Below are 24,948 nucleotides of genomic sequence, written 5' to 3' on the forward strand. Positions count from 1 at the left end.
CTGACTGATCTCTCTCTCTCTGTTGTGTGTGGTGTGTGTGTGTGCGTGCATGCGTACAGGTGTCCCTTCCAGAGCGTACCTGTGAGGTCCACCGGCTCACTCTGTCTAAGGACGAGCAGGCCGTGTATGATGTGGTCTTTGCACAGTCTAGGTAACATAGTCTGGGATTTTACTCTTAACAGGGTTAATGATGTTACTAAACAAAGATTGCCTCATTTAATAAATATTTTTTCAGTAATCTTTTACAACCCTGATAATCACATCCTCCTGAAACTGAATGCTTGCCCATTGTAAACGTGCACTCTCCTCTAGATCCACTCTGCAGAAGTACCTGAAGAGACACGAAGCCCCTGAGCTGAACAAGAACAGCCCTTCTACCTCCAACCCCTTTGACAAAGGTTATCTTTTTCTTTTACTTTCCAACAGACTACAGCACATGTCATGTATATGAAATCATGTATATACGGTGCTGTGTGTGTGCGTGCATGTGCGCGTGTGTGCACGTCTCACACACGTGCTCCTGTGTGATGTATACAGTGGCCCATGAGTTTGGGATGTCCCAGGCTGAGGCGTCCCCATCATGTTCACAGTCCAAACAGGCGTCCAGCACTGTCCACATCCTGTCCCTGCTGCTGCGGCTGCGTCAGTGCTGCTGCCACCTGTCCCTGCTGCGAAAGGTACTTCCTCTTGCACACAAAAGTCTGTTTTAAAGTGCAGATGACAGGTTTTGAGCTTTCTAACAAAAACGTGCCTAAAGAGGTTTTAGATATCATCAATGCATGTTTGAGTATTTTAGTGATCTCTCCCAGGCCCTGTTCGACCCTGCCTTATGGTCAGCTGTAAACTTCTGTACAATGCTCCAACCACAAGCCTACATCACCCATGCTTCCACAATTCTCCAGAAGTATGCAAAAGCATGACAGAAAACTGTACACAGAAGCAAACCTGATACGATGTGCAGTAGTTTCATTAGCAGGATGCATCCTGATTGTGTTGTGATAGCGCTCTGAAAGAAGAGTGATTTAGGTTGGAGAGCAAAGGGACAGGGGAACTCAGAGTGTAGAGTTCTATTTCAGAGAGTTCCAGATTGATGATATCACACTAACGAGAATTCTATCCAAACATTATTTCCCCGTAAGAAACAATGTTCATGTTTTTTTAAACATTATTTTAACAAGATAATGACCTTTTCTTATAATATTATTTCTCAAATAATAATTTATTTATGCAACTCCCAAGTGTGATGTCATGATTTCCAACCAGGTTTATTTAAAACCTAAAAAAAATGGCCAAACTGGGAAAAAAAAGGTAAAATATTTAGTAAAGTCTTAAATTTAACATGCCCCTGTGTCCCTGTGTGTGCCCAGACTCTGGACTCCTCTGAGCTGCAGGGGGATGGCATCGTCCTGTCTCTGGAGGAGCAGCTCAGCGCCCTCTCTCTGAGCTCCAGCCCAGCTCAGTCTGACCCTGACCCCAAACACTTGGTGTCCCTTAATGGCACCCACTTTGACACGCAGCTGTTTGAGGACACCCGACACAGCACCAAGGTCCCAGCACTTGGGAGACTCATATCCACAATCAGCTAAAGTCTGCATCAGCAGGGGTGGCTGACAGTGCATGTGTGATTTGTAGTGTCGCAGAGTAGATATGACGCACTATAACATGTTTCAAGGGGGGAGGCGCCAGGTGAGGGGAGAGTACACTATCAGACAGCAGCATCTAGTGGTGATATTTGGCAATACTAATAATGATAATAATACTATTAATACTATTAAAAAGGATTAACTATTAATACTAATAATGTTGTAGCTTAAAGCTAAATCTTTTGTTTTCCAGATTTCTGCGGTCATCTCTGAGCTGCAGGCCATCCGGCAGTGCGGGGCCGATCAAAAGAGGTCAGTGCTTCTCATTAGATTAGATTAGGAGGCAGCGCCATATCATAAAAGACATGATTGAGAGGGCCCTTCACATATGAGCGGGCCATTCACACAAGGTTCCCATGGTCATGGAAATCCTGGGAAAGTCATGGAATTTAAAAAGGTCATTTTCCAGGCCTGGGAGAGTCATGGAATTTTAGTATCTTTCACACAACTACAGCATTCTGGTAAGTTCTTAATTAGGCTGTTGATGATTATTTCTGAACATTTGCACCTTTTGTTTAAAAGAGACGACAATAAATACACTGACAGGATTTTGAATGTTAAAAACTATAATCCCAAACCATAAAGTGTGTGGAAAGAGTTAACATTTTATATTTAGCCCTAAAAGTCTAATCAACATGTAGGTGCTGTAAAGTCATGGAAAATTCACTTTAGCTCATGAAAAATGGAAAATCATCGAAAATGTTTTCAGTGCAAAAGAGTAGGAACCCTATTCACATATGAGTGGGTCATTCACATGTGAGAGGACTAAAATGTGAAATAAATCAATCCCAATGCGTTTTGGTCTAAACTACAGAGTTGGCTGACTTTTACACAGAATACTTCATTTATATAATTTCCTCTAAATATCCTGAACTCAGTGGAGTCATTGCGATGTTCTATAGTGACCATTCCAGGTGCACGCTCCCCTTTTTTTTCTTTTCTTCAATACATGCTGTTTTTATAGCATGTTAATGTTCTTGTTATTATGGCCATGTCCTGAGGGTCCATGTTCTCTTGTCCCCAGTGTGATTGTGTCCCAGTGGACTAGTATGCTCCACATTGTGGCTGTGCACCTGAGGCAGATGGAGCTGAGTTACGCAGTCATAGACGGGACAGTGCTGCCCAAGAAGAGGATGGACCTGGTGGAGGAGTTCAACACCAACCCCCATGGCCCGCAGGTAAACTCTGCTCTTCATCACCCCCACAGCTCCTCTTGATTATCTCTCTCTGTGTCTCAAATAATGCCCTTTAACAGCAAGAGCCTTGGGGTCAAGCCACCAGACAATGCCAGTGTTATTATTATTTTTTTTTTTTATTCATAGGGTTAGGGTTCATAATCTCTGTGATATACCAATCTTCATCAGACAAACCAGACAAAATAATTAACACAAATATAAACAAAAATATTTAACAAAAAAAACAAAACAACCAAAGTATAAATTATACTGACCAAATATATCACAATTTTTTTTTTAAACTAAAAAAAAACAGGACCAACAGGACAGGGGATGGACAGGGGACGGACAGGAGGCACACTGACAGTGTCACAGAGCACAAGGCGCACTCTCATTGAATGGTCTATTTTCAAACTTTTTTCACTCATAAACTGAAACGGACTATAAGGCGCATTAAAGGAAACCCAACAGTGTGATGGGTGAGTGGTTTTGTTTGTTTGTGGCGTTCACGGTGACTCTGGGCTTTGTTCAGTTGTGGCGTGTAGGGAGGGTGCTGTCTGGGACCAACGGATTGTCGGCGTGTTCACAGTGACTCAGTTGTTCAGTTGTGTCTAGAAGTGGCACATTGCACTCACTTTTTCTGTTCGTTCCTCCGTTCCGTTCCTCGTCGGCGTGGAGTGATGAGTGTGTCTGTGGGTGTTTTTGGCTGCGCGGTCGCTGTTTGCTCCGTGTGTTTGCGTGTTCTGCGGGTGGTGCGGCTTTGGAGTTTACTGAAGTGGTGCTGGGACACCCAAGTGGATTCGTGTATAGGGCGCTCTGGATTGGATATTTATATTTTTGGCGTCTTGGGTGAGAGACAAAAACTACCAGTCTCTCACACCGCAGCCATCTTTTTTTGTTTTGTTTTTGTTTCTTTAGACAAAACACTTGCGGTGGCAGTCTAATTGGCACCATCGCTTCAGGCAGTCTTCCCCAGGGCACCTCTGGCTACAATAGTAGCTTACCCCCACTTTGGTTGACAGGAGCTATGTAAATCCAATGCATTATTATGACTGAGTCCAGTGCCAGTTTATGGACTTAAACTGTGCATTAGACTTCTGGATTGTAACTGTTAAAAGACTATCTGAGGAAGTGACTGAGGGAGTGCTTTGGGGAATAGGACCTAGTGCACAGGATTACTCACACAAGTATTAATGAAGCAGAGCACAACTGTTGGTATATTTGAGGAGGGAACATTATAACATTATAAGCTCCATTTTGCGACACGGTGGCTGAGTGGCTAGCACTCATGCCTCACAGCAAGAAGATAAGATAAGATATGCCTTTATTAGTCCCACAATGGGGAAATTCCTGTGTTGCAACACGCAATTTCAGAACAGCAGGAAAAGGTAACATACAATAAAACAGATAATAAATAATAGCTTAAAAATTATTTAAAAATAGACTTAAAAATAATTGCACATGGATATAATTGAATGGCACATATTCAGTGTTAGCAGTGTTTGTTGTAAAGTCTGACAGCAGCAGGAAGGAAAAACCTGCGAAACCTCTCCTTCACACAACGAGGGTGAATCAGTCTGTCACTGAAGCTGCTCTCCAGAGCAGACAGAGCGTCCTGCAGGGGGTCAGACTCATGGCCCAGCATAGAGATGACCTTAGTCAGGACCCTCCTGTCCCCCACCTCCTGCACTGAGTCCAGACGACAGCCCAGGACAGAGCTGGACTTCTTGATGACCTTGTCCAGCTTCTTCCTCTCCCTCTCTGTGATGCTGCTGCTCCAGCAGACCACACCGTACAGGATGGCTGATGCCACCACAGAGTCATAGAAGGTCTTCAGGAGTGGCCCCCCCACTCCAAAAGACCTGAGTCTCCTCAGGAGATAGAGCCTGCTCTGGCCCTTCCTGTACAGTGCGTCTGTGTTGTGAGTCCAGTCCAGTTTATTGTTCAGATGAACACCCAGGTACTTATGAGTCCACTCTCTCAATGTCCCTTCCCTGGATGTTCACTGAGGGGGCAGTAGAGTGGCGTCTGCGAAAGTCCACCACCATCTCCTTGGTCTTCCCTGCATTGACGATGAGGTGGTTCTGCTGACACCAGCCCACAAAGTCCTGTATTAGTTCTCTGTAGTCCACATCATTATCATCCTTGATGAAGCCAATGATGGCAGAGTCATCAGAGAACTTCTGCAAGACGCAGCTGTCCGTGTTGTGTCTGAAGTCTGCAGTGTAGAGGGTGAAAAGAAAGGGCGCGAGGACAGTGCCCTGGGGCGCCCCCACACTGCCAGTCAGGAAGTCAGACACGCAGTTCTTGGATCTCACAAACTGGGGCCGGTTTGTGAGGTAGTCCAGAATCCAGTCTGCCAGGTCACAGTCCACACCGGCAGTCTCCAGCTTGTCCCTCAGGAGCAGTGGCTGGATGGTGTTGAAAGCACTGGAGAAATCGAAGAAAAGAATCCTCACAGGGCTGCCGGGGTTCTCCAGGTGAGACAGTGAGCAGTGCAGCAGGTAGATGACGGCGACCTCCACTCCGATTCCAGGGTGGTACACAAACTGCAGCGGGTCCATCGCTGAGCTCACAGTGGAGCAGAGCTGGCCAAGGACCAGTCTCTCCAGTGTCTTCATCAGATGGGATGTTAGAGCCACCGGCCTGAAACTGCTGAGGTCTTTATCGTGCGGTGTCTTAGGCACTGGTACCACGCAGGAGGTCTTCTAGAGTCGCGGTACCACCCTCAGCTTAAGGCTCATGTTGAAGACATGCCCCATAACACCGCACAGTTCGTCTGCACAGGACTTAAGGAGCCTGGAGCTGATGCCGTCTGGTCCTGCTGCCTTCCTGGGTCTTATTTTCTTGAGCTCCAGTCTCACCTGGGCTGCAGAAAATGACAGTGACAGGTTCTGTGTTTGATCCTGGGTCGCCTGGGCCTTTCTGTATGGAGTTTGCATGTTTCTCCCCATGTCTGGATCAACCCAAAACATGCTACACAGGTTCAATAGAAAGACAAGAAGATGGCTAAGGTCAGTTAAATACAATCAATCAATGAAGCTGCCCAGGGACGACAGGTGGACATGAACACTGGTGCTACAACCTGGAACAAGCATCTCTCCTGTTAAGGTTCATGTAGATATTGCACTGTCCCTGTCTCATTAAAATAAAATTCCATATGTTCCCATTAATTAATCCAAATCTTGGTTCATAAAAACCATGACATTGTCTGTTGTTCCCTGACCTCAGTGTTTGATCAACAGTCTGCCCAAGTCTTCCGCGACTAGCTGTGGCTGTCACCTGTCCTCACTATGGCAGGGCTCCCACACATCCTGGAAAACCTGTAAAATAATTGGCCTGTTTTCCAGACATGGAAAATCAGAAAGACCTAATGACCTGGAAAATATCTATATTTTGTCTTTGAAAATGCTCCCACCTGTTTGTTTTGCTGTAATTTGATTAAGTAATAGACTAGTCAGTGAAATTACAGTAAAACCCACTAAAATGCAGGACATTTTTACTAAATGTCTTTGAGAAGGACACCCAAAGCTCCCTATTTTATTTTATTTTTATCTACTTGCAATAGGCATGATCTTGTCATCATACACTGTTTGTTTTATTGGGTTCATACAACAATGCAAAGTATAGAATACATGAACAGAACTGGTGTGTCTGCCTTGGAATGAAAGACTTCGAGAATAGTTGGACAATATCTTTAGTGGAAAAGTAATGGATTTATAGATGCCATGATTACATCATTTACTTTACATTTTGGTGGTAATGCTGGTGTGTGTGTTTACAGGTGATGTGATGCTGGTGTGTGTGTGTGTTTACAGTTGATGTGATGCTTGTGTGTGTGTGTGTGTTTGCAGTTGATGTGATGCTTGTGTGTGTGTGTGTGTTTGCAGGTGATGTGATGCTGGTGTGTGTGTTTGCAGGTGATGTGATGCTGGTGTGTGTGTGTGTTTGCCGGTGATATGATGCGTGTGTGTGTGTGTGTTTACAGGTGATCTGATGCTGGTGTGTGTGTGTTTACAGGTGATGTGATGCTGGTGTGTGTGTGTGTGTGTTTACAGGTGATGTGATGCTGCTGTGTGTGTGTGTGTGTTTACAGGTAATGTGATGCTGGTGTGTGTGTGTTTACAGGTGATGTGATGCTGGTGTGTGTGTGTGTTTACAGGTGATGTGATGCTGGTGTGTGTGTGTGTTTACAGGTAATGTGATGCTGGTGTGTGTGTGTTTACAGGTGATCTGATGCTGGTGTGTGTGTGTTTACAGGTGATGTGATGCTGGTGTGTGTGTGTGTGTGTTTACAGGTGATGTGATGCTGGTGTGTGTGTGTGTTTACAGGTGATGTGATGCTGGTGTGTGTGTGTGTTTACAGGTGATGTGATGCTGGTGTGTGTGTGTGTGTTTACAGGTGATGCTGGTGTCTCTCTGTGCTGGAGGAGTGGGACTCAACCTGATCGGAGGGAATCACCTCTTCCTCATCGACATGCACTGGTACACCCTCAGACGCTGTTTCAGATGACACATGTTGATTGTTAACAGACACATATTACACTATCTGATATGTTATAATTTAGTTTTCTCATCACAAACAAACCTAGAGTTGTGTTTTGTTTCATTCAAACATATTTAACACCCATAACCCTGCATATTTAGGTTGAGTTCGACTCCCAGGAAGTGCTCCACTGTGTTTTTTAACTCCATACACCTTTACTAGAATCATTTTGGTCATTTCAGACCTGGAATTGCCAATCTACTGAAGTAAAGGTAAAAGGTAGATCTTGAACTATCTAGTCGTATTCAGTCTAGAACTTGAAAACGACAGCTTCGTTACAAGGTAGAACAGAGCATTTTGATCATGAAGATGTACACCGATGATAATAATTTTAATAATTGTAATAATAATTATAATTTACTCATATGTGAATGAAACATAACACAAGTCTGGGCATATAACGACCATCCAACATAACTTGAAGCTCTAATGAGTTTGTTCTGTGTATTTTAAGGAGTAGAAAATCTATTTTTCCTGACAGGAACCCCGCTCTGGAGGACCAGGCCTGTGACCGGATCTATCGAGTGGGCCAGAGAAAAGACGTCACTATTCATAGGTGACCATGTTCCATTTGTAGCTTAGCTGTGCACCTAAGCACCACAAGCACCACATTGACCACATTGATGGTGTGTCTTGCACTGCTTGGTATTTAAATGTAAAAAGAGATTAAACTCCTGATTCACAAGTTGAATCTGTCTTTGTTTCCTTGTACTTTTTCCCCTGTATATAATAGTCATTTAAGCATGAACTCCCCCTGCAGGTGGAGTCTTGTTTGTGCAGTTTGGCTCAGATACAGAAATACGAGAAAGTTCTAAGAGCTTTTGCAAGCCCCCTGTGTAGTCAACTAATCAATCGGAGGACATGTCTTTAGTCATCTATAGGGCCCAACCGATATATCAGTTGGCCAACATTATCAGCCGATATGGGCTCTTGGAAACATATCGGCGATTGGCTTAAATCCTGCTGATATTTCCCGTGGGCATGTTATACCTCATTATAAAGCTTAGACTCTCTACATTATGTTGGTTTAATCCAATTTACAGACAGATAAATGTCCTAATATGTGGCTCCGCATCAGTTTTTATCTGTGGAGTCATTTGTCTGTGTGTGTCCGTACTGTCCCTGAACACACCCCCAGAGTCATGTCACTCACGTGCTCTTGTTTACACCCGCATACACAGATCCAAACACTGAGATTATATTCTTTTTACGGACATTAGGTTTGAGTCTGGATTATAAGGATATTTATTAGTGTGTGTGATTTGAGAGGAGGCTGTGTGAGCACTAAGTGTTCAAAATGTGTCAGTTTTGAAGCTAGTTTTGGTTATTTGTTTATTGGTTATCGATCAGCTGCTGTAGCTCCCGCACATAAACAGGCTGTTTTTTATTGGCCTATTGTAAAGTGATTATATTGGCCGTATATTTGTTACTGAACCTGCATTGATATGTAAATGAGCTGTGAATAGAGGTGTGAATGATCCACATTTACACATATATTTAATTGCCTTGGCGTGCACACTTTTTTGGTTAAAGGCTAATAGCGGTAGTTTAGTTTTTTACTAGCTAGAATGTGATGCAAAAATGCCTTTAGTCCGACCTACAGTCTGTAAATATGACGTAAAGAGGCAGAACCCAATTTAAAATCCACTAGAGCCAAACCCAAGTTTTTTAAACAATTCAAGATTTACAGTGAATTTTTACATCACTAAATATATCGGCGATTATATCGGCTATCAGCAGCTCCCACTCCCATTTTATCGATATCATATCGGCCACAACTAAATCCATATCAGTCGGGCCCTAGTCATGTACAGTCCTAGTTGCTGCACTGCTGTTTAATAAAAGTATCTCCAGTGTAAGATGTACATCTCCAGTGTAAGATGTACATCTCCAGTGTAAGATGTACATCTCCAGTGTAAGATGTACATCTCCAGTGTAAGATGTACATCTCCAGTGTAAGATGTACATCTCCAGTGTAAGATGTACATCTCCAGTGTAAGATGTACATCTCCAGTGTAAGATGTCTCTTTAGAATGTTGCTGACTTGCCCTTCCCTCTTGGTGTGCTCAGGTTTGTGTGTGAAGGCACCGTGGAGGAGAAGATCTCCACTCTCCAGGTCAAGAAGAAAGAGTTGGCTCAGAACGTGCTCTCAGGGACTGGGAGCACGCTGTCCAAACTGTCCCTGGCTGACCTGCGCATCATTTTTGGAGTGTAGACACTGTCCCACCTACTTCATCTTTGGAATGACAGGTGTGGCCCGTGGAGGAACAGCACGCTCAGACTGGGACTGTGATTATATACTGTATGTCTGTAGCCTTATTCACTTCAGTATGTCTGCTGTGACTAGCAGCACTGTTGAGACAACACAACTCTGTATTCTTGTTCAATAGTGTCACTCAATGAAATTATTTTATTCACAACAACTTTTAATCTGGTCATATTTATGTTGTAATAAATCATATGTGTCGTCATATTACTGACTATTTGACTTCAGTGTGTTTTTGTGAAGTCTCAACAGCTGTGAGTGAAACAGACTGGTCAATAATAGACATGCGGATTAAACAACCCTCACAGGAAAAAACAGCCAATGAAAAAAAGAGAAACCTTGAGCAGAACCAGTCAAGGAGAGATCTCAAGGTCTCTCAACCAGGAGAGGAGCGGGTTCATTCAACCAGCTGAGAGAAAAGGTGGATCCAGGTCCATGGAACAGTATCAGGGCATCTGATAAAACGCCCCAGAGGTTTTGGTTAGTTTGGTCTTAACAAACAACAAAACTGTTCCTGAAAGATGTTTTAATATTTAACTGACTTGTCTTCATAGTTATATGGGACATACATTTTGAGAAAATGGCTTTTGAATTTATTCTGCTTATAGTAGCACCTACATACACTTACTTTAGTCCAGGCAAAGTAACTCATTTTGGAGCCAAACATATCATTAATGTAATAGTTAATAGTGTAACAGTTTTTCAGCTTAGATCATATCTATTAGATCTATGAGGTGTCGAGAACAACATACTAAAACTCCTAAGAAATACTAATTGAGGAAATTTCTTAAATTCTCATCGATCCAAGATATGTGTCATTTGGCCAGGCAACAAAACACCCCAAAGTTTCTTTGAAAATGAATTTGAATATGCAAATGACACATACAATAATTGAATATGCCCCAAATACCCCCAAAAGTAACTTTTTTTGTATTACAACTTTCTTTTGAACGTAATTTGAATATGTTCTAATTTGCATAGGCAGAAACACCATTCGTATGACAAATACATTGGCCCAATCTTCATCCATCCTCCTGCCAATGAGTGATGGCAGCACTGCTTTTAGGCTGGCCTCTAACCTGAAAACTGCCTGGCTTGGTCTTACCTGCCATACCTGCCGGTGTAGTCTTCAGGGTCACAGAGGCACACAAGCCTCCCCACCTCGACAAGGTACCAACAACAGGGGAGGGTTTTTTTTGGTATGCGTGTGTGTGTTTTGTTTTGTTGTAAATCAAGCCTGGATCCAGACCCCCTGTCTGTGGCTCTTGGTTCTGGCACCCCTACATCAGTTCTTGGTTTGTACTTTGCCTAGTTCTTTATTCATCTGATAAATTAGGCGACTGTGAGCTTGTGTAGCTCGTACCACGGCATTCTCCTCAAATGTTAGTACAAGGGAGCCCATGTTTTGGCATGTGTATTTCTTTGTGCTGCAGTCTTTCTCGCAACTACAGCGAAAACATCTAGTACTTCTGGTGGTGCCGCTACTGATCGGTTATTATGGGCGTAAATCTCCCATCCAAAACGTGCCACCCCCAGTCTTTTGGGGCCATAGGTTCAGTTCCCCTTTTCTGTTCCACCATTTGGTAAAAGACCCGAAGACTATGGAACTCTGCAGCTGCTGGAGAGTTTGAGGTTCCACTGGAGATGAGTTCTGAGTTACTTTATCACAGAAAAGTAAAATTATCAGTATTAGTGGTAGATTCAATTAACAGAAAAATATTGTTTTAACTAATTTGAAGTTTTTGGGAACATTTTTCAGTCAGAACTAGTTTACTCAAATACTAAATAAGATCCAAATCCCCTCTGTAAAAAGCAACAAATTTAAACCAGGCTCTTTTCTCTTTTGAATGACCCAAAAACAACATGGACATGAACATGGATCTTAAATCTAAATCGCCTTTGTGAAACGTTTACTAGAGTAGACTTGAACCGCATAGGCCTCCGTACACCGCTGATGAGCACATGATGACGGCCCACTAGTGGACGGTTCACTCACTGTGTTCACTGTGTCCACTGCGCTCTCCGTGCTCCAGGATTGTTCTGTGCGCGTAAACACATAAAGTCATGAAGGTGGTCACCATCATCGGCAGGTGAGACTGGACACGGACAGCGGGACACGGGAGACGGGCAGCGGGACACGGGGATAGATCCACGGTCTCTTTTTACGTGCATTGGAAGAGTTGCACACTTTTTAGTTCCATTTGAGTAAATACAGAACTGCGCTGCACTAACTCAAACTCAAATTGTACGATCTTCAAAAAGCTTTTATTGTCAAGGGCCCGTTTACACTGTTTCTGCTCTGTGTTTATGTTGTTTCATCTGTGTGTGTGTGTGTGCTGTGCTCTTCATCAGTGTTGTGTGTGTGTGTGTGTGTGTGTGTGCTGTGCTCTTCATCAGTGTTGTGTGTGTGTGTGTGTGTGCTGTGCTCTTCATCAGTGTTGTGTGTGTGTGTGTGCGTGCGTGTGTGCTGTGCTCTTCATCAGTGTTGTGTGTGTGTGTGCTGTGCGCGTGTGCTGTGCGCTTCATCAGTGTTGTGTGTGTGCGTGTGTGTGTGCTGTGCTCTTCATCAGTGTTGTGTGTGTGCTGTGCTCTTCATCAGTGTTGTGTGTGTGCTGTGCTCTTCATCAGTGTTGTGTGTGTGTGTGTGTGTGCTGTGCTCTTCATCAGTGTGTGTGTGTGTGTGTGTGTGCGCGCGCGCGTGCGCGCGTGCGTGTGTGTGTGCTGTGCTCTTCATCAGTTTTGTGTGTGTGTGTGTGTGCTGTGTTCTTCATCAGTGTTGTGTGTGTGTGTGCTGTGATCTTCATTAGTGTTGTGTGTGTGTGTGCTGTGATCTTCATTAGTGTTGTGTGTGTGTGTGCTGTGATCTTCATTAGTGTTGTGTGTGTTTGTGTGTGTGTGCACTGTTCTCTTCATCAGTATCGTGTGTGTGTGTGCGCTGTGCTCTTCATCAGTATCGTGTGTGTGTGTGTGTGTGTGCACTGTGCTCTCCATCAGTATCGTGTGTGTGTGTGTGTGTGCTGTGCTCTTCATTAGTGTTGTGTGTGTGTGTGCTGTGATCTTCATTAGTGTTGTGTGTGTGTGTGCTGTGATCTTCATTAGTGTTGTGTGTGTTTGTGTGTGTGTGCACTGTTCTCTTCATCAGTATCGTGTGTGTGTGTGCGCTGTGCTCTTCATCAGTATCGTGTGTGTGTGTGTGTGTGTGTGCACTGTGCTCTCCATCAGTATCGTGTGTGTGTGTGTGTGTGTGCTGTGCTCTTCATCAGTATCGTATGTGTGTGTGTCTGTGTGCACTGTTCTCTTCATCAGTATCGTGTGTGTGTGTGCACTGTGCTCTTCATCAGTATCGTGTGTGTGTGTGTGTGCACTGTGCTCTTCATCAGTATCGTGTGTGTGTGTGTGTGTGTGTGTGTGTGCACTGTGCTCTTCATCAGTATCGTGTGTATGGGTGTGTGTGCACTGTGCTCTTCATCAGTATCGTGTGTGTGGGTGTGTGTGCACTGTGCTCTTCATCAGTATCGTGTGTGTGGGTGTGTGTGCACTGTGCTCTTCATCAGTATCGTGTGTGTGGGTGTGTGTGCACTGTGCTCTTCATCAGTGTCGTGTGTGTGTGTGTGCAGCGGTCTGATCGGACGCTCTTGGGCGCTCGTCTTCATCAGTGGAGGCATCTCGGTGAAGATCTACGACAAGCAGCCAGGGCTGGCCTCCAGCGCCCTCAGCTCCATCAGGTGTGTCCCTCACGACACGTCAGACCATCACTGACAGTAAATACCATGCCAGTAGCACCATCATTTCACTTCTACTTGAGTCATATTTACACTTAGACTTAAACTTACTGATCCACAAGGGAAATAATTTGGACACAGCAGCTTGCACGTCACTATTTAATATATAATAATAATTTATATTAATATAATAACAAAAAGAAAAAATATATAAATGGTAATAATACATTTCTTAAAAAGTAGCAGAAATGGGAAGAGACTGATAAGGCATCAGCTTGGATCAGTTTGTCAATCCTTCCAATGTCCCTTTTCCTGGAGCTGTTCCTCCAGCAGGGCACAGTGAAGTTCAGGGCACTGGCCTCCACAGACTGAGAGAAGATCTCCAGTAACTTGCTGCACACATTGAAAGACCTGAACTTTCTCAGGACACAGCTTTACTGTTGTCCCTCCAGTCCAGTCTGCTGGACACGGACACCAAAGGTTCTTGTAGCAGTCACTATTTCCACATCATGGTCCTGGATGGTGACAGACTCCACTGGTGTCTTCTTTCTCCTGACGTTAATCACTAGTTCCTTGGTCTTGTCAATGTTCAGGAGCAGATGGTTTGTCTTGGACTGTGACCTTGGACAGGGAGCTCCCTGTCACACCTACTGAGTCCTGCCTGACAGTCAGTAATCCAGGAGACAGTGGAGGAGCTGACACCATCCTGAGCAGCTTGTGACTCATCAGAAAGGGCTAGATTGTGTTAAAGGCACTGGAGAAATCCAAAAACAATATTCTCAAAGAGTCTCCAACACTGTCCAGGTGAGAGTGTGCCTGCTGCAGAAGACAAACTTTCTTGAAGTAACAGTACTTGAGTAAAAGTTCTGTCCCTCTCCCCACTGTAAGTCTAAAGTGACAAAAGCTTTATGTGTCAAAATGAAATGATTTGAAAAGATATTCCTTCAGATATGATTTAGTTTGTCTCATTTTACTGTCTGTTCTTTGGAAATACCAGATTTTATGTTTGTCCTTTTAATTACATTTACAAATTATGAATCAGTCATTATGTCCCAGCAGTTACTGTTCAAGTAAGTCTTACTTAAAGAGTACCCAAATACTATTCTGCTCTTACTTGAGCAATTTCTTGGATCACTTCTTTTATTTGAGTATTATTATCCTGAAGTAGCGGTAGTCTTACTTAAGTTTTATTTTTGGCTACTCTACCACATCCGTGAATAAATGTAAATGAAACTCTTATTACAATCCCTAAACGCTGTTACAGTCAAATGACTGATTGACTGAATGAACAACTTTCACAACTGCTTTTGTAAAACTGTTAAGAACACGTGTTTTCTGCATCTGAGGCTTGGAAATAAGTGTAATATTTTCATGAGGATGGATTGTGTAAACATATACCTGCCTCTTCAGCTTCTTGTCTCTTATATTTCCACAGTAATGCACTAGTTCAACCGTTCTCCACCCCAATCAATTAATTAATAAATTAATCATTTTGATGTAAATCAAAATTTTGATGCCTAATTTTGTGCTCCAATAAATGTATAATGGTTTATGTTTTGTACTTATTTAGCTGTACCCATGGCTCTTATATTTACGCTCTGAAATTTTTTGTAAAGGAGCTGCTCGGAGGAAAATGGTTGGAGAGCCCTGCACTAGTCTGTTTAAAAACACACATCTGATGCACTGAGGACAAATTGGACTTAGAATCAAACACTGCCCAATATTCTATTCAATTTCAAGTGCAAAAAGCTGACATAATACTCAGGCTGTTGTTTGAGAGGTAGCTTTGCCTGACCCTAAACATGAGTGTTAAATATTAGCCAATGACTTGCAGACTTGTTCTGTGGAAAGCAGTGACCCGGAGACTTGACCTGTCGTGGGGTTGACTATAACCTGAGCACTACACACTCACAGATTTCATATGAGACATGAAAAACCTTTAAAGGAACTTTACACTGCACTCTTTGCGTGTGGACAGACCATGGCTCATGTGAAAGTTCAGAACATCTGGAATTCCCTCCTTGAGCTGCAGAGGCTGCACTAGCACTCATGCAGGTGCTGGGGTTTATGGAGCGACCGTTCAGATCAGTGAGAGACATTTTAGGTTTAAACACACTGGATTTCACTGTTGAAACTGGCAACCCAAATGAGAGACTCGTGTGATGCTCATTCTGCTTTCTGACTGGAGAATCATCTTGAGAAACAAAATATCAACAACCCTCAGGTCCAATGTTTTTGTAGTTAAGAATAAATCAGCATTACATTTGTTCCCAGGAAAGCTATACTAAATGATTTGCACATGTTTACCTCATATCTGGGAACACAGTTTGGTCATGTTTATGATTTTTAAAATGAAAAAGCTTGTTAACTATCTTTAAAGGAACATAGATCAGAAAATATTGCTATATTTTCCAGTCTATGTTATAATGTTGTTTCCTTTTTATATAATTAGTAACTCCAAGCAACAACCAAGCTTTAAGTTTTATTAAAAGGTGAACACACATTTGAGGATTGGTATTATAGTGAATGTAGCAAAGTTTCCCCTTACATACATACTTACATATGGCAATAACAGTCAAATGAGCTGTTGCATTTCCCTGTGGTTAGAGTGGGTTAGGCTTTGATTTGTTGCACAGCACTTGGCTTGTGTCTCTTGTCGAGGGGCACTGTCTGAATGCCCCTCTTAAACATGCTCCTGTCCAGTTCTGCTCTACTGCTCTACAGCAAGCACGCAGATCACACACCACCCAAAAGCCACAAACTGCAAGACTGGTACACACTTACTGGTACACTACTCATGCACTCAACCTCAACATGAGGCACTGGTTTGAGAGTGACAAAAAGCGATTCAGCAAATTCAGCTTCACACTAAACGCACAAGATGGGAACAATGTTTATGATTAATCCAAGAATCTCATCACGAGCCCATCCCGACTGATGGAACAAAGAAGATGCAGGGCTTCTGCTAATATATTATAGATTGCTGTGATGGGGTGCATAGTGGACAGGGGAAAGGCTGCACTGAAAACACCACCACAGATGTTGTCAACATTGAGATTGGAAAATCTTACCAAGCCTTATGCAAAAGATGGTCCATGTTTATGTCTAACATAGATGGGACATATATTGTTGAAACATCCCAGCTTAATGCAGAGACTACCCTTTTCATCACTCCATCCAAGACATTCACCACAAAGGAAACTATTACTTATGCTGAGTCTGCAGAAACATGGTACCTCCTACATGCCAAAGGTAAAGCTACTGTTGCCAAGAACTTTGTGGCTCTGTCTACAAATGCTCCCAAAGTGAAGGATTTGGGCATGGACATAGAAAACATGTTTGTGTTCTGGGTTGGTGGTTTTCTTTATGGTCAGCAGTGGGTATGACCATTGCCCTCCATACTGGTTTTGAAAACTTCGAGAAGCTTCTGTCAGGAGCTCACTGTCAGTACAGTACTGCTTCTCTCAATGAGAAAGCCCTGGTGTTTCTGGCTTTGCTGGGAGCCTGGCTGGTACATCATCTTTTTTCATGCTGAGACTCATGCCATGTTGCCCAATGACCAATATATGCACCACTACATGCTGCCAGCAGGGGACATGGAGTCCAATGGGAAGTACATCACTAACCATGGATCTCGCATCAACTACCTACTTTTATCAATTTATCCATGAGGGAACGCATATGGTGCTGACTGACTTTCTGATTCCAACTTAGTCTCAGCACCCAATCAAGAAGAGCCTGCACCATAAGATCAGAAAGAAACAGAGGCTCTGATTTGGTGACAAAACCACAGGAGGGAAAACAGAAAAGCTGTGTACAAGAAGAGCATGAGAAGACTCTTACTTCCTGAGAAAGCTCAGGTCTTTCAGTGTTTGCAGCAAGTTACTGGAGATCTTCTTCTAATACTCCCTAAAATTGTACAAGAACTCCCCCACTGCACCAGACTATAGAGGGACAGAAAATACTCCCTACAACTTTACAACAGCTCACCCTTATGGACCCATATTTGCACAGTTTTTCCTTCACACCTCTTGTATATAGCGCATATATTTTTATTACTATAATTCTATATTTGTTCTTTTTTCTTGTACATATACATTTATATACATATACATTATTTGACATCAGTCTCTTGCAATTTCTGCTTCTTATTTAGAATTTCTCATACCATTTCCCTTTGTATAATACTGTGAGCTACTGTGTCCAAATAATTTTCCTTGTGGATTAATACATTTTGTCTAAGTCTAAGTTGAGGAATTCTGTCTTGTCCTACATTTGACGTACTAGTTTACATACCCAAAACGTTTACTGAATTAAGGGTACTTTTACTTCAATAAAAATATTACTCTATAAAGAAGTGGTCTATAAAGAAGTGATTGTATTAATATATATTACTATAATAATATGTATTATTACAACATACACACACTCTTCTTTCTTACTAGACTATGTGGGTGAAGTGTCTTGCCTAAGGACACAACAACAGTTTTTTTTGCCCACTGGCGCCCCCCTGTGACGTGCTATTCTCCCATCCAAGTACGAACCAGTTCTGGCCCAGCTTAGCTTTTGAGATCAGATGAGATCAGGCTTTGACACAAGGTTTAAGATGAGTAGCAGTAAAAGTATGCTGCTAGAGCAGTACTCTGAAAAGTATAATTTCTTAGAGTAAAAGTAAGTACTACCCACCTCTTACTCTGGGTCACACAGAATTCACAAATGTCACAAAACATTTTTTCAGCAGCTGACATGTTTAGCCCGGCTACTTCCACTGACTGTCCACAAGGGGGAGCTGCTGCCCTTTTCCTGTGGGAAGCAGAGAATGAATGAACAGTAGAGTGGACAAAAACAGTACTCAAGTAAGAGTACTATTAATAATACTGCTAATGGTGAAGTTAAAAGTAGTGCTCAAAAAATACTATTGAATATCTATACAATATTTAAAGTACTGGGGAAAAGTTAGCATTATGTGATGCTCAAAATTGTTTGAATGTTTTCAAAGGACAAGCATGAGACAAACAAGTCATAGGCCTATCTGAAGGAGCAGTCCAAGCAATACAAATGTTCAAATCATTTTATATTGTTACATAAAGCTTTTGCCACTTTAGACTTACTCACAGTGGGAAGAGAAAGCACAACTTTTACTCAAGTAAGAGTAGTTTTATTTCAATAAATGTATTTCTCCATTAAGTAGAAATATGAAAACTAGAGTACAGATGTTTTCAATAGGAAGAAATTGGCCCATGTTACATTGCTCTCTGTTAGAATATTGCTCTTCTCATTGCCTACGTCACTGATACTAGTACTACCCACCTCGGAACCCTGGCAGTGTGCTTTAGACACTGAACCATATGGACATTTCCATAACCAATGCAGATACCGACTGTTTAGAATCCAGAGCAACCAATAGTTGATTAGGTCTGCCGATATTTTTGAGCCAGTATGTAGAGCAGGTTTTGAATTTTTTTCCTTAAATTATGTAATTTAAATTTACTACAAACTCACCCACATCCCTTTTTACCACAAACCCAGAATGTAGAGAACTCCAACCTCTTTCGTCTGGTGAGCTACATTAACAAACACTGTTGGGCAAGTTACTTTGAAACTGTAATGCGTTATTTATTACCTATTACTGTCATTTCAAAGTAATTCGTTACATTACAATATTACTGCATTTAAAATGTAAGGCATTACATTACTATTGCATTACTTTAAGTTACTCTCACCAAAATAACTTTTGCGCTGTATATGGACTGAACCAGGACTAAACCAGGACTAAACCAGGTCTAAACCAGGACTAAACCAGAGCTGAACCAGGACTAAACCAGAAGTGAACTAGGACTAAAACAGGACTCACTGTAGGGAAGGGCTCGAAGGTGACCGCAGGAGAAAGGAGCGGCTCTGCTCCGCACCTCACGGAGGTAAGAGCGGCTGTCACCCTGCTGCTCGGGCTCGCGGCCCTGATTTCAGCAACTATTTGCAGGTTCCCGAGCCGGTGCAAGAGTCTGTTACAGCGCGTAACTTCTACCTTCCTTCAGCGTGTCCAGAAGTCCAACTTTTTGTGTGATGGTTTGCATCTTCCTCTGCCTTTTGGGTGTGAGCGCAGGAGCCTTTTGTCGGTGCAGAACATTTCGTCGACGTTGTGGATTTCGTCGGGGAGAAAACTTGCAACCGTACAGCACTTCAGAATCACACTGCTAGAGATTGAACATGTATTTAAATTTGGCAGCTGAACACATTCTGTACTGTACTGTACAGGAGACAGGAGTCCCTTGACCAGTCAGGACGCAGCGGGAGGAACGCAATACACATTCATACAATGTAAAAAAAAAAAAACAGGGCATGCAAAATTGCACAAAAAAAATAAATAAATAAAAAATAAAACATCTGCGAGACAGCGAAAAGTGAACTGCGATAGAGGGAGGGACGAGTGTAAACCAGGTCTAAACCAGAACTGACCCAGGTCTAAACCAGGTCTAAACCAAAACTGACCCAGGTCTAAACCAGGTCTAAACCAGAACTGACCCAGGTCTAAACCAGGTCTAAACAGCGTGGAGTTCTTTGTCAGTCCTTTCGCCCGCGGTTACCTGAAGGTCTATGAGGGCGCATCTCCGGCGTTTCACCGCTGCTGATATCGAGGTGATTTTAGCGAATTTGTATGAAGAAAAACCCACCACTTCAATCCAGGTTAAAAAAAACACTGTAACGCGCGTTACTCACATTTGTACCGAGTAAAATATTACTATTTTTTCCCCTGTAACGCCTTACATTACTGCGTTACAGCAAAAAGTAATGCATTACTGTAATTCGTTACTTTTATAACGCGTTACTCCCAACACTGTTAACAAAACAACAATGCCAGAGAGTTCCTCATTTATCAATCACAAGAAACTGAGTAAATATAAGAGCTAAACCAGATAAACCATTATTAATGTATTAGGGTACAAAGTGAGACATCAAAATGAGACATTTACAATCGTAATAGACATTTAATAAATGACATCATAGTTATTCAGTGCAATACATATGATTCAAAACGCCTACTACTTGGAAGAAACTGAAGAGCTACTGGTAACTCTCGAGCTACAGGTTGGAGATCCATTCCTTTTGGGAGTTCTGTAGTCACATTTGGTGCAGTTTGCTCTTATGACTTAAGTGTTAAAATAAAGCTTTGTGTGTGTTTTTAGGCAGCAGATCGACCAAAATAAAATATCGGCTCGTGCTGGAGATTTAAGGCTGATATGCTAAAAAAGACAAATATCGGCCTGGTATATCAGCCAGACCATATATCAGTCTATATCTAGTGTGTTATAGCAGTGTGTTTATAACAGTGTGTTATAACAGTGTGGTTATAACAGTGTGGTTATAACAGTGTGGTTATAACAGTGTGGTTATAACAGTGTGGTTATAACAGTGTGTTTATAACAGTGTGTTTATAGTAGTGTGTTTATAACAGTGTGTTTATAACAGTGTGTTTATAACAGTGTGTTATAACAGTGTTATAACAGTGTGTGTATAACAGTGTGTTATAGTAGTGTGTTTATAACAGTGTGTTATAACAGTGTGTGTATAACAGTGTGTTATAACAGTGTGTTATAGCAGTGTGTTTATAGCAGTGTTATAACAGTGTGTTGTAACTGTGTGTATATAACAGTGTGTGTATAACAGTGTGTGTATAACAGTGTGTGTATAACAGTGTGTGTATAACAGTGTGTCTGTCAGTCTGCCCCGGGGCAGCTGTGACTGTAATAGTATCTTACAACCACTGAGTGTGGAGTGAATGAAGAATGCACCAGTGTAAAGTGACAGAGTGTGTGTTGAAGTGCTGTGCCAGATTAATCCAGTATTCTTCTTCTAAATGTCATGTTCCACATGGACAGGCAGCAGATGTCAGAGCTGGAGCAGAAGGACATGCTCCGTGGAGAGATGAGTGCATCTGAGCAGCTCTCTCTGCTCAGCGCTTGTGATGACCTGAAGACTGCAGTAGAGGGCGCCTTCTTCATCCAGGTGAGGCTGGCTCATCTTTACACACAGGAGCACCCCCAAGAGTTCTATTCTATACGGGCCTTTCCTTTCTCTCTTCCCTTCACTCTAGCACTCAGTTTTGCACCTTCCTATGCTATGAGGCCCTGAGGGAGAGGGGCTGATAATGCCCGTCACTGTGAGGGAGAGGCCCCTAAGCAGGTGTGTGTAACACTGGAGAGCAGCCCCACATCATTTAGTAATTTTTAAATTAATCTAAGCATTTACAAGTGAAATACAAAATGCTGCTGAAATGAAAAGTGCATTTATTTGGAATTGGAAAGGTTTGAAGTGGTAATCACATTTTTACATTTTTTTGCTCACTGGTAAGATGATGAAATATGGCTGACAAGGATCTGTACCATGAACACTCATCAAGCAAGCATCTTCTTAAGACATAGCATGAAAATTAATGATTATAAAACTTAATTTTAGCGACAGTTGTGCCTCATTGGTGAAAATTTGGACAATATGCTGAGAGAGAGTTTTACAGTAGGCCAGAGGTCTCCAACCTGTAGCTCAGGAGCTACCAGTAGCTCTCCACCCTCTTCTAAGTCACTTGCCAAGGGATTTCTGACTTACACAGATTGTGATGAATAAGTAAAATTTGATTGATACATGTACAGTGGTAAAAGGCATTTAATTATTTTGATGCCTGACTTTGAACACTTCTAAGTGGATAATGGTTTAGGTATCTAACTGTACCTCATCTAAAGCTTGCTGTTCCTCTTATATATACTAAATTTCTTGTGACCGCTAAGACTAGTAGCTTTCTGACGTTTTCATTTTGTAAAAGTAGCTTACCGGAGGAAAAAGGTTGGAGACCCCTGCAGTAGGCTAACTGACAGTGTGAAACAGAATATTCAAGAGACTTTATATTTTAACACTGTCAAAATATGTTCACAGCACACATACTGAAACTAGACAGAAGATGGAGTTATAATACACCACTGAATGTGCCGCCCCTCATTAAACTCCAGAAGAAGCTGGAGTGAGTGAAGTGCACGTAAAAGCAGAGTGTTGTACAAGATGATGAAGGGACCCCCAAAGGGGACTTCACAGCCACAGGAGTGTGAGGGGTGAGGGAGAGGAGGAGGACTGGTTTGGGAAAGGACTTAAGTGTCCTGATTTCGAGGAGTCTGCTGTAATCTGCTCACACTGGACAAATGAACAACTGAAGGTGTGAGAGGAGCAGTTTGTGCACTGTGAGCTGAAAGACCAGTCCTCACACTTTTCCACGATCCCTTGATCACAGTAAAAACAATCACTTCTTTAATCTACGACTAATCTCACAACTGCAACAGTCATACACGAGATTACTAGAGTCCTATCTTAATAAGGCTAAGTGGGTTAACAGAAACATCTCAACTTGTGGTACAGTTGACCACTCCTGTTTCAAAATGAATACATTTTTCAATTTCACGGGGAGAACCTTTTAGTGCGCTTTAGTGGGGCATGTCCAAAGTAGGTTTTGGCCTGGAGGATTTAGGTGAGCTTTGTGCATGTTTTAGGTCAACGTGGATAAACCCACCGTCACAGGTCCTGCTCCTTGTTCCTCAGACCAGAGTTGTTCCTCATCCATGTGTGTGTGCATAATGATGTGACGATGAGCGCAGGAGGCAGAGCACAGTGCAAGCTTCTATTATTCATGGACCTTTTCCAAGCTGCAGGAGAGCAGAAGATCCTTGCAGCACTAGACCTCTCACACTTCTCACACTGTATCCTGTCTCTCCATGGGGACTTGAAGCCTGGTGTCAAAACTAGCGTGTTTTGTCACAGCATTGCTAAACCTAAGTTTGGATGTCCACAAATACAATGTCAAAATAATGTGGGTTTGTTAAAGTGGCATGGTAATGTAAAAAAATCCTGTAAAAAGGTGGCTCACCTGACACATGCACCTCTCAGACAAAGCTTTGGCCTTTATCACACACTTTTAGGGACACAAAATCACACTTCAGATGGCTTCAGTAATATGGTATGTTATTATGTTATATCTTAAATAGAACATTTTCTATACCAAAGGGAACAGGTGTCACATTTTTACAATAAATCTCTCCTGTCCAAAAATGAGGAATATGTCTTGTGTATATGTGTTTATGACACTTTATTCAGATTCAGCTTTATTGTCATAGCACTTAAGTACAGTGTAACAGTGAAATGCAGTTGTCTTCCAGAGTGCAATTGGCAAGTACTAGATACAAATGTCCAGAGAAGAGGATCTGAGGTGACCAAGGCACGTACAGTTACAGTAGAGGTACGCCGTTATATTTACACGACACTAGTGCTGCGATTTAAAGTGCAGGTTTATAACATTAGAATGACATTTAGAAGGAAAAAGACACAGGACAAGACAGAGGACAGAGGGACAGGACAAAGGACAGAGGGACAGGACAAAAGACTGAGCGGCAGGCCAGAGAACAGAGGGACAGGACAAAGGACAGAGGGGCAGGACAAAAGACTGAGCGGCAGGCCAGAGAACAGAGGGACAGGACAAAGGACAGAGGGGCAGGACAAAAGACAGAGCGGCAGGCTAGAGAACAGAGGGACAGGACAGAGGGGCAGGACAGAGGACAGAGGGGCAAGACAGAGAACAGAGGGACAGAACAGAGGGGCAGGACAGAGGACAGAGGGGCAAGACAGAGAACAGAGGGGCAGGACAGAGGGGCAGGACAAAGGACAGAGGGGCAGGACAAAGGACAGAGGGGCAGGACAAAGGACAGAGGGGCAGGACAGAGGACAGAGGGGCAGGACAAAGGACAGAGGGGCAGGACAAAAGACTGAGCGGCAGGCTAGAGAACAGAGGGACAGGACAGAGGGGCAGGACAGAGGACAGAGGGGCAAGACAGAGAACAGAGGGACAGAACAGAGGGGCAGGACAGAGGGGCAAGACAGAGAACAGAGGGCCAAGACAGAGAACAGAGGGGCAGGACAAAGGACAGAGTGGCAGGACAAAGGACAGAGGGGCAGGACAGAGGACAGAGGGGCAGGACAAAGGACAGATGGGCAGGACAGAGGGGCAGGACAAAGGACAGATAGGCAGGACAGAGGACAGATGGGCAGGACAGAGGACAGAAGGGCAGGACAGAGGACAGATGGGCAGGACAGAGGACAGATGGGCAGGACAGAGGACAGAAGGGCAGGACAAAGGACAGATGGGCAGGACAGAGGGGCAGGACAAAGGACAGAGGGGCAGGACAAAGGACAGAGGGGTAGGACAAAGGACAGATGGGCAGGACAGATGATGCACTTATAACAGTCTGGCTTTGGTTTGGAGCAGGGTTGTAAATAACAAACAATATGTTACCTTGTGTACACACACTGGGGCCAAGGCGGAGGGAGTGTCTGCCCAAGGACACAATGTCAGTATTCAGGTTAAAGGTGATGGAGGGGTTCAGGCTGGAGAGCAGACTCAAACAGCCACATACTAGTACTTCTACTAGTACATGTTTTACACACTTTGCGGGCTCAGTATATTCATTTGTTCCTTTCCTCGTCCATTTCCTGATCTTAACCTTAACCACAGTCACAAAGTATTACCTAAAGTCTCTCTACCTGATTATTTCTGTCTTCCATCCAT

At 43.0% G+C, this 24,948-nt stretch overlaps 2 protein-coding genes across 2 annotated transcripts in view; both read left to right on the plus strand.

Annotated features, from left to right (window-relative positions):
* The first annotated feature begins 10 nt into the window (after positions 1 to 10).
* On the plus strand, positions 11 to 9,845 carry LOC110162065 (transcription termination factor, RNA polymerase II). The gene is made up of 9 exons (XM_055149264.1): positions 11 to 151; positions 313 to 398; positions 538 to 677; positions 1,368 to 1,547; positions 1,837 to 1,895; positions 2,668 to 2,821; positions 7,221 to 7,303; positions 7,846 to 7,920; positions 9,435 to 9,845. The coding sequence occupies exons 3-9, from the start codon at positions 555 to 557 to the stop codon at positions 9,577 to 9,579; spliced, it is 819 nt and encodes a 272-aa protein (XP_055005239.1). The 5' UTR covers positions 11 to 151; positions 313 to 398; positions 538 to 554; the 3' UTR covers positions 9,580 to 9,845.
* Positions 9,846 to 11,559: 1,714 nt separating this feature from the next.
* Positions 11,560 to 24,948, plus strand: part of cryl1 (crystallin, lambda 1) — a 44,442-nt gene continuing 31,053 nt past the window's right edge. Inside the window, exons 1-3 of the mRNA XM_020926926.2 lie at positions 11,560 to 11,720; positions 13,248 to 13,355; positions 21,230 to 21,356. Coding sequence (XP_020782585.1) covers positions 11,695 to 11,720; positions 13,248 to 13,355; positions 21,230 to 21,356 — 261 coding nt within the window. The 5' untranslated portion in view covers positions 11,560 to 11,694. The remainder of the gene's footprint in view (positions 11,721 to 13,247; positions 13,356 to 21,229; positions 21,357 to 24,948) is intronic.

Source organism: Boleophthalmus pectinirostris, unplaced genomic scaffold (assembly GCF_026225935.1).
Source record: "Boleophthalmus pectinirostris isolate CB_2022bp ecotype Guang Dong unplaced genomic scaffold, ASM2622593v1 HiC_scaffold_1, whole genome shotgun sequence".
Lineage (NCBI taxonomy): Eukaryota > Metazoa > Chordata > Actinopteri > Gobiiformes > Gobiidae > Boleophthalmus > Boleophthalmus pectinirostris.

Bases quoted from the DNA above. Each gene is read 5' to 3' on its own strand.
- LOC110162065 (XM_055149264.1), top strand. From the start codon at position 555: ATGTCCCAGGCTGAGGCGTCCCCATCATGTTCACAGTCCAAACAGGCG. The intron at 2,822-7,220 runs GTAAACTCTGCT...GTGTGTTTACAG, and splicing joins CCAACCCCCATGGCCCGCAG to GTGATGCTGGTGTCTCTCTG. The intron at 7,921-9,434 runs GTGACCATGTTC...TGGTGTGCTCAG, and splicing joins AAAGACGTCACTATTCATAG to GTTTGTGTGTGAAGGCACCG.